We start from the raw sequence: 12,599 nt of genomic DNA, 5'->3' as shown, positions 1-12,599 counted from the left end.
TAACAAAGAAGCATTTTCTAGACAATTTTGTAAACCCTCTAAAATGAAAATCACTATATATTTTTTTTTTCTACTTCAACTCCTCCTAGATTGTATAATCCCTGAGAGTAAATGCCTGTTCTAGCATAACTCCCAGTATAGAGTATATGCTCAAATGATAAATGTGGGAATTAATGCAAAAGCTAGTCATTAACCTGGTTCTGAGGGGCCTGTTTAATAACAGTACCAAATAAACACACACTGTAGAGAATAAATGTTTTTAAATGAAACAATGCTGCAACAAATACAACTTACTATGTTAGTGAGATGCTTTTTAGGCTTATTCATCCTATAAAAATTAAAACATTTAAGAATAAACATTAAGTGCCCATTTTCACAATCCTTAAAATCTTTTAGATTTTGTATCATGGTTTTGCCTTTACAATAGCAGTAACAACAGAAAGCATATCATACTGCCCCACAAAAATGAACATTTATATTCATTAGTTACTAGGATGTAAAGCTTTTTTAAAAGAAAAGGTCTGCTTCACTAAAAACTTTTATCTCTACCATGAAACACACCTGCAGCTACTTGCAATGAAACCTCTCCATTGACTGGAATCCTGTCAGCATTAAATACCAGATACATAAGAAAATTATTAAAATGTGTACAACCCTGCATCAAAAAAATAAAATAAAATAAAAAGGATTGAATGAACTGAGTATATTCTGAACTCACCTTGGACCTGGGTTCAAAATTTACTCATGAAAGAAAGCTTTTGACATAGTCCATGAATAAAACTGGAAAAGGTCACAGAGGAAAACTGCCAAACCAGCAGAGTGCCAAAGATGGTCCAATGTTACCACAACCACTAAGTCTCCAAGCAGAGCGTTTAGGTGACTTATTTCCATATCTCCCAATTTCAAGTTAATAGGACTAGCAGGATCAAAAATACAAAGATAATACTTTGAAAAGAACTAAACTTTACTCAGTGAAGATCCTAACTAAAATCATTAACAGCAGGCTTAATTTTTAACAAGTAAATCAAATACCTAATGCATTTTACTTATGGCAGTACCTAAATCAAACTAAATTCATGAAAAAACCTTGATGTCATACAATTTCTCCTATTCTCTACATAAAAACAAAAATTTTTTTACTGTAAGATTTTGGAGAAACAAGATTTTATACTGAAAATGTCTATTCAATTTAAGATTGTGAGAAAAAAAAAAAAAGCTGTTTTCATCCTGCCAATTGATATCTAAACTGGCTTTTCAACAGATTCTGGGGACAACTAAATCTTTATTTTTCAAGAGAGAGGATACTGCCTAAGAGCCTAAGTTGCTGTTTCATTAGCAATCTACTGTCTTTGACCATAATATAAAATACCTCTCTATATATAAACCCTTCCTTCCACCACCATCCCCTCCGTTGAAAAACAATTACTTTGGTGAAAATCACCATAAATGGCAAGAAATGGAAATTGTGTGGCTGTCTGAATAAAGTAAAATTAAAGGACAAAAAGTCACATGATCCATAAAGCCTAAAATATTTACTATTTCATTTTTTATGACAGAAAAGTCTGCCAAGCTCTGGTTGCGGCTAAGAGAGTGCAGAATGATATAGGGAAGTCATTAACTACAAACTCAAGTGTAACGGGTTCTGGTCTAGCCTCCCCACTGAATTGGCTGCTTGTCCTTCGATGCATCACAACTCTTTGGACCCTAGTTGCCTCATTTATAAAATGAGTGGGTAAGACAAGATCAGTGGTTCCTAATTCTCACTACACTTTACAATGACCTGCAAAGCGTTTAAGATATCAATGCCTAAACCCTACCCTCGACCAAATAAAACAAGATCTCTGGGAGTAGAGCTCAGGCACCTTTAAGTTTCAAGAAACACCTCTCCAGGTGATTCTGAAGCATGGTGAAGATGGAAATTGCCTGGATTAGACAAGAGTGAAAAAAACTTATTTCTACAAATTGCCAATATATAATTTGTAACAGATTTTCTCTAAAAGACTGTATCCTGAAAATAACCTTCCCCCAATATTATAGTCCAAGTTTAAATTTATTCCACCTAGTGTACATAAAAACTAGCAGCTATAGGTTAAGTCACTCTACAGCAAATTCAATCCAAATAAAAATTGCTCTTTGTGTTAAAATATGTCAAACTACAATGTTAGAATTTTATGGTCTAATTCAGGGAGTCAGCAAATGTTTTTCTGTAAAGGACCAGATAATAAACATTCTAGGCTTTGGGGACCACATGGTCTCTGAAACTTTTAACTAAAGGGGTGGCGTTTTCACAATGAGTTTCAAGTAGATTAGAAAAATAAAAAATAACAGAGCAATGTACTTGCTTTAAGAATAGTTATTTTCTATTGAGGAACATGATTTTAGACTTTTTTGAGTGGGAGCTCCTTTGGCTCACTGGTAACAGTCTACTATGTGGAGCTTCAATCTCAGACTTTTCAATGATACCTAGGTTAATATTTACATTAAATGAGAACATATACAAAAACTCCTTTTAAACTAATGCTCTAGAGTTATGCCTGTCTTCCAATGATGGTTCCTACTAGCTGCGATGTACTGACCCAAGGTAAGTTGCTTAATATTTCTGTACCTGAAACAGGGACTGATAATGAGGCTAACTTCCCCCAATGTATTTATTGTGTGTTCACAGCTCATTTTTGTAATTTTTTTAAATTACAGTTGAAATTCTGATACTAAAATATTTGACTGTAAGAGTTGAACATAAATTCTCATATAACAAAGGTAAAAATTACCCAAATTATAATTATTTGAATTATAATATTCAAAGCTATACTGAGAGATTTTTATGTTCTTAGTTGTCTGAATTACATTTCACACAACTCTACTTTTATGGACTGTTTTTAGTATTCCTACATACTTCTGGGAGATTTAAAAACCTACGTAGCTTAATTTGGTTCTTATTTAATAAGATCACCTCTTTTTACATATGAGGGAACTGTTAAAAAGTGTTTTATCCAGGTACCAGAGTACACTGGGATAATGTGTTACATAGCAAAGAGGAAAAAAAATTGTGCATTTTGCTCTACATCACCACGCAGGTAAGTTGATCACATGAGTAGGAGAAAACTTTGTATTAAAAACTTTTTTATACTACAGGTTATTACTGAATCATCTACTATGACTGTATTTTACCTGCCCACTGGAAATGAAATGGTGATTTACAGTAAAATTTCTATGTAAAATATTTATAAATAAGTGATACAAATGTTATTCTCCCCCCCAAAAATAAATACTTAATACTTACTGTAACAAAAAGGACCCAGGAGGAAGGAATTTTAAGGTTTCATGAATATAGACACAGCTCTCCCTGGGCACCTGCTCACCTGAATACTGAATACCGTACTGCTGCGGCGCCTGAGGGGGCGCCTGTGGCTGCTGAGTGCCATAGCCGGGCTGCTGCGAGTACTGCTGGTACATCTGACCTGCAGATGAGACAGGGCAGAGGCAGGTTTAACTCGGCAGAAAAGAAACATCTTTAAGGCACCTTTAATTCTCTCCCCATTCACACACATAAACACTCAGAGAGCTAACACACAGACTGTGTTTGTTCCTCTTTAAATATCCATGAAGAAGAGAACAAAGAACAATTTAACAAGTGTGGCAACTCTGCTACGGATTAACTGTGGAGAACTCTAACTGACATCAAATAACAAGTGGTTACTTCAGAAACTCCAAAAAACAAACGTTTTCAAACTCAACTGCGAAAAGATATGTACTACTAATGTTCAGTAAAAATCAATAAAGAAAAACATGGGAAAAGGGACAAATACCATGAATAGCTGCTGTGATTTCCAAACATGTAAGGACTTACTGGTTCACATCTTAAACCTCTCTACCACTTTACAGTTGTTCCAGTGGTGGATTAAGCTAGATCTAATGCCTAGAGCAGCAATAAAACTTGCTGAACTATCTAACTAGCACTTAAATTTTTTAAAAACCTAGCTAGTATTTAAATCTTTAAAACAACTTTATGTTGCTGATACTTTAAAAATATTCGATTACCTGCTGTTAATCAAAAGACTACAGGTAAACAGTATACTTTCAGCAGAAAAAGACAGTGACTAAAAGTCAGTGCATTATCTAGTGCCATTCAAACTGAGGTGCAGGAAATAGCTAGTTCTCACAGGCTGAAATCTCAAGATGAAACCCACTTTACTGGCCTGGGTGTCCAGTCTTCTGTACTGCAGCATTAAATACGTTATGCCCCTAATGACAGCTAGCTTATGTCCTAGCAAGTAGTGGTATGCTTTCATGATAGGAATAAAACTCAAAGAGGAGCACTGACATATATACACTGCCATGTGCAAAGCAGCTAGTGGGAAGCTGCTTATTACACAGGGAGCTCAGCTCAGTGCTCTGTGATGACCTAGAGGGCTGGGATGAGTCGGGGGAGGTGGCGGGGAGGCTTAAAAGGGATGGGGTATTCATATGCTTATAGCTGATTTACCCAGTCGTACAACAGAAACTAACACAGCATTGTAAAGCAATTATCCTCCAATTAAAAATTTTTCAAAAAAAGAAAAATTTTGCTTAAAGTTATTAATCCTCTTCCCAAATACAAAAACCGACAAGAAGTTTGTTGAACACTTTCTTAACACTTCAAGATTTATAGACAACATAAAAAATACTACAGAAGTTAACCACCTTTTAGAAGATACTGTCTTAATCCTAGATTGTATCTCAAAACTATATTTTGGAACAGAAGTGACAAGGATCTGATACAGAAATATGATAAAGGGGGGAAATACATGTAGCATTTGACAAAATGGGTTCTAATTCTTAGAAAATAGAAGGATTAACTCTATAATACAAAAATGAGCAAAGAACACGCAATGCATGTAAGAAGGGAAAAAAGTCAACCTCATTAGCAGTCCCTATTTCGGGTATAAAAAAGAATAAGCAACTTACCTGGGATCTATGCATCATAGCTAGTAAGAACTATCACCAAAACCCAGGCATAACTCTAGATTGCTATTTAAGGAGTTTTATACATGTTATCTCATTTAATACAAATACTAACTTAGGTATCATCAAAAAGTCTGAGATTAAAGCTCCAAGTAGTAGATTGCTGCCAAGGAGCCCAGAAACTCCCAACTCAAAATTTTAAGTCAAATCATTTTCCTCAACAAAAAATAACAAGTACTACAACTCTTCTTGAAGCAAGTGCTCCATTTTTTTCTTAATTTGCTTCAAACTCCTTGTGAAAATGCCACCCCTGGAATTAAACACTATCTCAACGAAGTATTTCTCTTACTTATTTTAAACACACTTCCTGCAAGTCCAAAACGGGACTCCCATTCTCTGTCACAGTATTCTGAAAATTAAGAAGTCTGTGTTCAGTTGTAAATGAGGAGGAACAATTTGACCTAATGGAAGGAGAGAGCTACAGGATATATTAAGTGAAAAAGCAAAGTGCCAACATAGTTCACGGTAAGCTTATGATTTGAGGAAAAAAAATATATATATAAGCTATGTTTTGTGCATTGTATTTTCAGAATCAATGGTAGAAAAAAGTAAAACCAATAAAACATACTACCTAGGAGAAAGAGAATAGGATGAAGCAAAGAGTAATGGTGAGGCTTCTGGGACTATATTTGTGACACAGATTGGTAGTCAGCCTCTGTAATAACCCTCAATGACTCCTGCACAGGTATAGTATAAGATAATGGGTTGGTATCCTCATATTTTTAGAAATTAGAAAGATTAACTCCACAATACAAAAAATTGGCAAGCAACAAGCAATAAATACATGTGTATTCATTCTCATGTGTAGTCCCCTCACACTGAATTGGGCTGACCTATATATATACCATTAGTACCTGGCATGCTGAAGTCCATGGGGTCACAGAGTCGGACATGACTGGGTGACAGAACAACATATACCATTAGAATATAAGAAATGACGTTGACACTTCTGAGGACAAGTTGAGAAAGACAAATATCTCATTTCACTCTGTCTTGACCACTGGCTCTGGTGGAAGTTCCCATGTCATGAAGTCACCCAGGCAGCCCATGGGATCTGTTTGGTGGGGAAATGAAGTCTCTTGCCAACAACCGTATGAAGGAGTCATCTTAAGATATGAATTCTTCAGTTCAAATTAAGCTTCAGATGACTGTAACCTCACAAGAAACCCTTAACCAAAACCTTCAAGCTAAGCTTCTCCCAGATCCTTGATTCTGAAACTGTGAGATAATAATTTTTTGCCATTTTTATGTTTTAGCATAAACTGTTACAGCATGTTCACATACATAGTTTTGACTTTAGAAACATGTAGGGTTGACAGCTATTAAAAAAATAAAAGACTTAAGACACATTATTAAATGAAAAATGTGAACCTTGGGAGACCCCTAATTTGAAAAAGCCCCCAAACGTAACAAATAACTATGAGACAACTACGGAAATTCAAATATGGTATGTGGTGACATTAAGAATCACTTAATCACTTAAACCATAATGAAAAAGAATATATACATGTATAACTGAGTGACTTTGCTGTAAGCAGAAACACAACATTGTAAATCAACCATACTTCAATAAATTTTTTAAAAGAACCATAATATTGTTAGGTGAATAATGACATGGTGGTGACATTAAAAAGAAAAGAATATCATTTAGACATGCATACTGAAATGGCTGAGTGAAAAGCTGGGGGGGATGCGGGACAAGAAAGATGGAATGTGAAAATATTAAGCTGCATGACAGAAACATGAAGAGTTATCTTTACTTTTGTATGTTTCAAAACATACAAATTTTACAATTTACATAATGAAAGCTACTTATCCATTGTATTGGCATATGATTTTACAGATCTCAATTACATCTTCGTCATCTTTCTGCTTGTCAAACAGCAATACTTTCTAGTCTTCATTGACTTTTAAGTGCTCTTCTCTGTATCCTCACCACTTTATTGTGTTTTTGGCAACTACTCAAGTCACATAGTTTTCCAGTAACAGAAGCACTTGCTTCGTTGAAAAAGGATAATACTGTCCATTTTGTTTCATTTCATGACGCTTAACATTTTGTTGATCCTTTTAAATGAACAACATATTAAGACTTAAATCCTTAGGAAAAAAATTTACAAATCCAAGATCTCTCTTATGGAATTTAAATAACTCAGAATTATTTATTTTTGATTATTATTTCATATTCTAAGAGATTTCTATGTTAATTATGAGTAATAGATTTGTACTTCTGTTGGTTATTCTGCTCAAAGCATAACCAGCAGCTGATCTAACTAAATGGTGATACCAGGAACTCGTTATATATTTGGCATATGTCAAAAGGTATTCATTAAAGTAGCCAGTCTTAACCATGATATGCTATACGTGTTGTGAAGTGTTTCAAATCAGTCACATTCCAGATTTCCAATATGTAGTATGAAAAGCAGAATGTTTTTAATAATGATTACATGCTGATACACTGGATATACTATATTAAATAAAATATATAACAAAAATTAATTTTACCATTAAAAATATTTTTAAATGTGGCTAATAAAAAATTAAAAATCATATATAGCTTTCACAGTATTTCTTTTGGACACCAATGATCTAGAGATTCACCTCTAAAATGCTAATCTATCGACTGATGTCACATTAGTAACTATACAATCTTCTCTATTCTAAGTTTTAATGTACACTAAAAAGTAACAGCTTTAAGAAGGCATACAATTAATGCCACGATATGGTGTCAATCTGATGACTCTGGAAAAGGGAACTTGGTTGCTGGGTGTCAGAAGTGGGAGACAGCATTTTCCAATTTCCACTGTATATCCTTTTATATTTTAAAAATTTACCTATTTGAAAATAAACTTTCAATTAAGATAAACCCTTGAAAGAATAATTTGAGATATTATTAACAGATCCTTAAATCCCTTTCCTTTATAAGTGAACAGCAAACATTATTTGGTACAATTACCCTTCCAACTCCCATCCCACAGCAGTATCCATGGCTTAAAATGGGGTTGCTTTTGTCTTTTTTAAAGATGTTAGTTCACCTGATATAGCCATTAAACTCCCATCATATCCAAAGCTTTTTCCTGTTTCAGACACATTCGCTTCAATTCTAACTGGGTCCAGTTCTGACAGCTCCACCTTGGTATAAAAGAAAGACTAGGACTAAAGTTGGTTGAGAAGAGGCTTCAACAATAAGAAAATTCTTCCCAAACTACTCATTTCTCAGCAAAATGCCACCTGCTGGTTCCTATCACTACCGTTCATCCAATTCATCCAACAGGACAAATCTAAAAGTACCCAAAATAATTAAGAATCTATTACAAAAGTGCCCCTTCATTTAAGGCTGTTTTGGGAGATTTATTTAACTTCACTGATAAACTCAGTCACTTGCTTCTGGTGCCAAAAATACACACTATCACACTACCTGACCCCTTTATACAGATAAGAGCACCACCTGGTGACTTTTAAAGTAAAATATGGGGCTTTAAAAGGCCTAACATGCACAGGCAATTCAAAGAAAGACTATCTGACCATCTAGAAGGAACTCTAAAATCAGTAAGCCTGAGGGCATGTTCTGCAGCGCTCCAAAGGTTTCAATGAGGCACCTCAGTGTCTGCTATTCTGCGCTTGCAATTTCCTTCAACAACAGCAATGACCCCTACTTATTTAACGACTGAGCTTTTTTTTTTTCACATTCTGTTTCATATAGGACTAAAGACATTCTCTGAAAACCACTGATTCGGTTCACTTTTCTGTAAGAGAATATCAAAAGCCGGAGAGATTAAACTGCTCATCTGAGGACATGACATTTAGAGAGGAAAAAGTCTGATTTAAAATACACTGCTTTTTCTATAAAAGACTTATTGCTAACCGCATAAAAATATAAAGGGCTATTTATCTTTCAAAATAAGCTAAAGTTATGCTTTACCTTTGTTTTTAAAATCTTTTTAAATTACAAAAATAATACACAGTTGCAAGAGAGGAGGGGAGAAGGAAATAAAATAGAACCTAAAAATTATGTCTTATACTTTAGGTTTTTCTTTTCAATATTCAGAAGCATACCTGACATTGTTCTATTCAGTTTTTTAACCTGAAAGCATACTACATCAGTACGTCAAAAATATTGACAATTGTGTTCACAGCATGAACATGTAAGCTTTTCACCATTACCAAAAATGTCATAATAAACATTTCTGCACATGTACCTTTCTGCACATGTGCTTTAAGCTCTATTTTACCTTCACTCTGACCTGCTTGAGTCTGAGCTCCTGTATATGGTGGCTGCTGTGGCTGAACTCCTGGTGGGTGAGCTGCGGAGGAGGAGGAAGCAATGCTGTCGGGAGTTCCTGACCGGTCTTCTGCAGGAGCACTGGGAGGCCCTGGGTGGTCATGAAAACTCAGCTCAGTTTCTAATACAAGATCTGTCCCCAACAAGCCCAATTAGTAAATTTGGTTAAGAGACTAAAAGTAAAGTACTACAGAATAAGCATAACCCAAAGGCAGCCTTCTAAACTGATGCATGTATATATACTTTTTCCCTTTGCTCCAATCTCACAAGAATCCAAAGCTACGACTAGAAATCCTTCCCTACAGAGTGGAGTGCTACATTCCTGAGTCTTATACTCACCTCTGCACTACAAAATATCCACCTCTTTATATAATCCTATTCATTCCCCCAAGTGATCATTAATTGCCATTCCCTCCACAGTTCCAGTTTTACATATCTAAAACATCCTTAAATAGTCCTCCACACTTACTAGTGAGCCTTCTTCACTCAAATACTTTTCTCCACTTGTCAACTTCTATAGAGTATACACTTCCACTCTGCATTTCTAAACAGAAAAGTCTTCCCTTTTAGACCAGGAGTTCTTTCGGCCAGGCACCTTTCTGATTCTGTCTCACGAAGTCTACCTCTTAATGTATACATGGAACCACTCAAAGTTCTTTTAAAATAATGAACAAAGAAGTAAATGGAGAGAGTCTGCTATAGTTCTAGTACTATATAATGAGCAAAAAAGACATTCTGAAGACATAAATTTGCTTCAAGTTCTTTTTGTTTGTGCAGTACAGAATAGTATGATTAGAAACACTGGTTTTGGAGCCAGACTGCCTAGGTTCAAATCCCAATGCTGCCACTTAGTAGCTCTGTAAATCCAGGCTTGCTACTTGATCTCTTTCTGTGCTTCAGTTTCCTCATCTGTAACAAAAGCAATTCCTACTTCATAAGATTACATAAGGATTATGAGTTAGTAAGAGCTTATAGCAAGTGCTTATAAAAGTAATTTTATGGGGAGGGGCGAGAGGCATAGGGGAATTAAGAGGTCTAAACTACTATATATACAGTAAGTAAGCTATAAGAATATATTATACATCACAGAAAATATAGCCAATATTTTATAATAACCATAAATGAAACATAACCTTTAAAAATTGTAAATCACTATGTTGAACATCTGAAACTTTATATAATATCATAGCATCAGCTATACCTCAACAAAAATATATATTAAAAATAAACATTAAAATATTAAAATATATTAAATATATCAACATGGCTAATATAAAATATATTTTTTAATGAAATTTTAAAAGTGATTATATAACAAGAACTTATGAAAGTGATCACCACTTAAAAAGCCCTACATAAGTACTTGTTATTAGTAGCAGACTAATTTCCCTGAGGCCAAACCTCTATCCTTTACACTGGTCTATCCCAAAACTTACTAGCACTGTATTAGGCATACCGTTGGAAGCTGACAGGTCAGGTATTCATGAGAACCTAAAACTAGGACAATGGTAGTGGCAATGCAAGAGAAACTGACAAGTGCCAGAGTGAAACGTATGGTCACTCCTGTGCACCACCATGGCACTGATATTTATCAGCATGCAGACAAATACACACACACACACACATCCCCAAGAAGAGTAACACAGGTAACACAAAGACACTATGCTATTATTCTAAAAAAATATTGCTTCAATTTTATTCTCCCCTGCATGTAAGCTATTAATGTTGCTTATTCTATCATTAATACTTTATCCCTCCTTCCCATGTCTACATTCACTACTGCTACTGAGTTTTTCACATCATAATCAAAGTAACTACAAAGTATCCTGGCATTTTCTATGTGTACAGTTTTTCCTACTTCAATTCAACATACAAAGCTACCAGAAAAATGGTCTTCAAATACAATATGAATCATAGTAATCATATTATTCTGGTCTATACTATATTCTTAATTAAACTTTTAAGCCTAACTTCGTATATAACTATTTATTCCCTCTACCTGGCATATCTTGAAGTCTTAAATAAGAAGCAGCTGTAATATTAACTTGTGTTTCAGTTAATCTACAAAGTTTCTGTTTTTCAGATAGACCACTTATCTGATGTCTTCTTTTGCCAACAACATACATGATATACAAGTAGTTGTCTTTTCCAGAATGTTATACAATTCTCTTTGATAAATAACCCCATAAAAGTCTCAAAGAAAAAGAAAATTAATAGAAAATCCTACTTTTCCAGTTACTGATAATGACAATGTAAACTGCTCAGGTGAAACCTCCCCCAAAATAACGATTTAAAACCCTGGTCAAAATAGAAGAAAACAACTACTTGAAATTATTGGAAGTCAGCCAAATGTCGGCAAACACCAGGAAAGAGTTTACCCTCAATGGAATTACAATGGGTAAGAACAGCAAACCATGATCTCTGCAGCTTCAACTGCAGAAAACCAGTGTTAACTTCATGGTTGGCTACATAGCTAGAAATTTGAGAAAAATCCATTGAGGAAGGAATGAGAAGAAATGAGATCTAAAATCTGAATATAAGCTCCAAAGCCCGAGTTGACCACAGAATTAGGTGGGGAGAGGGTGACACCAAGAGGGTACAGAATAAAAAGCAGGATCTAGAGCTGAAAGGACTGAGCAGAGCTGTCAGCTGCTTCACTCTGGGTGAAAAAAGGAGTAGTGTGAGTAAATATTAGAGCAACAATAACAAAAAAATCCTCACAAGAATCTAAAACAAAAATACCTTAATAAATTGAAGAGAAATACAATCTTAACGACCTGACTAAGGGTTTCCTTGGTGTCTCAGATGGTAAAGATCTGCCTGCAGTGCAGGAGACCCGGGTTTGATCCCTGGGTCAGGAAGATCCCCTGCAGAAGAAAACGGCTACCCAGTTCACTATTCTCGCCTGGGGAATTCCATGGGCAGAGTAGCCTGGTGGGTTCGCAGAGACAGATACGACTGAGTGATTAATACTAAAGCAATATTAATGCATGAAAAGGTAAGGGATCTTAACAGAAAAAAAATTAAAACTATAAAAACAACTAAATGGAAATTCTAGAGAAGAAAGGGGAAATTCACTAGAAAGTTTTAACAGCAGATTGGCAATGGAAGGAAAAACACTAGTGAACTTGAAGAGAGATCAACAGGAATCATTCAATCAGAAGAACACAGAGAAAAAAGAGTGAAGAAAAAGGAACCTCAGTAACCCATGGGATAACATCAAGCTCTCCAATGGATGTGTAATGGGAATCCCAAAAGATAAAAAGAAGAAAAAATGTTGAAGAAATGATGCCCAAAATATACAAAGAAAGCACAGTAA

The 12,599-nt window shown here is 35.0% G+C and overlaps 1 protein-coding gene across 4 annotated transcripts in view; it reads right to left on the bottom strand.

Annotated features, from left to right (window-relative positions):
• TFG (trafficking from ER to golgi regulator) overlaps positions 1-12,599 on the bottom strand; it is a 31,296-nt gene that overhangs the window by 979 nt on the left and 17,718 nt on the right. For 2 of the 4 annotated variants that reach the window (XM_052638576.1, XM_052638569.1), the window contains exons 6-7: positions 9,243-9,371; positions 3,360-3,458 (exon numbers count right to left, since the gene is read on the bottom strand). In XM_052638576.1, coding sequence (XP_052494536.1) covers positions 3,360-3,458; positions 9,243-9,371 — 228 coding nt within the window. Of the gene's footprint in view, positions 1-3,359; positions 3,459-9,230; positions 9,372-12,599 lie in introns of all 4 variants that reach the window. The other 2 variants (XM_052638561.1, XM_052638550.1) reach the window with 1 other exon arrangement.

Source organism: Budorcas taxicolor, chromosome 1 (genome assembly GCF_023091745.1).
Source record: "Budorcas taxicolor isolate Tak-1 chromosome 1, Takin1.1, whole genome shotgun sequence".
NCBI lineage: Eukaryota > Metazoa > Chordata > Mammalia > Artiodactyla > Bovidae > Budorcas > Budorcas taxicolor.
This window is presented reverse-complemented; position numbering and strand designations above follow the sequence as displayed.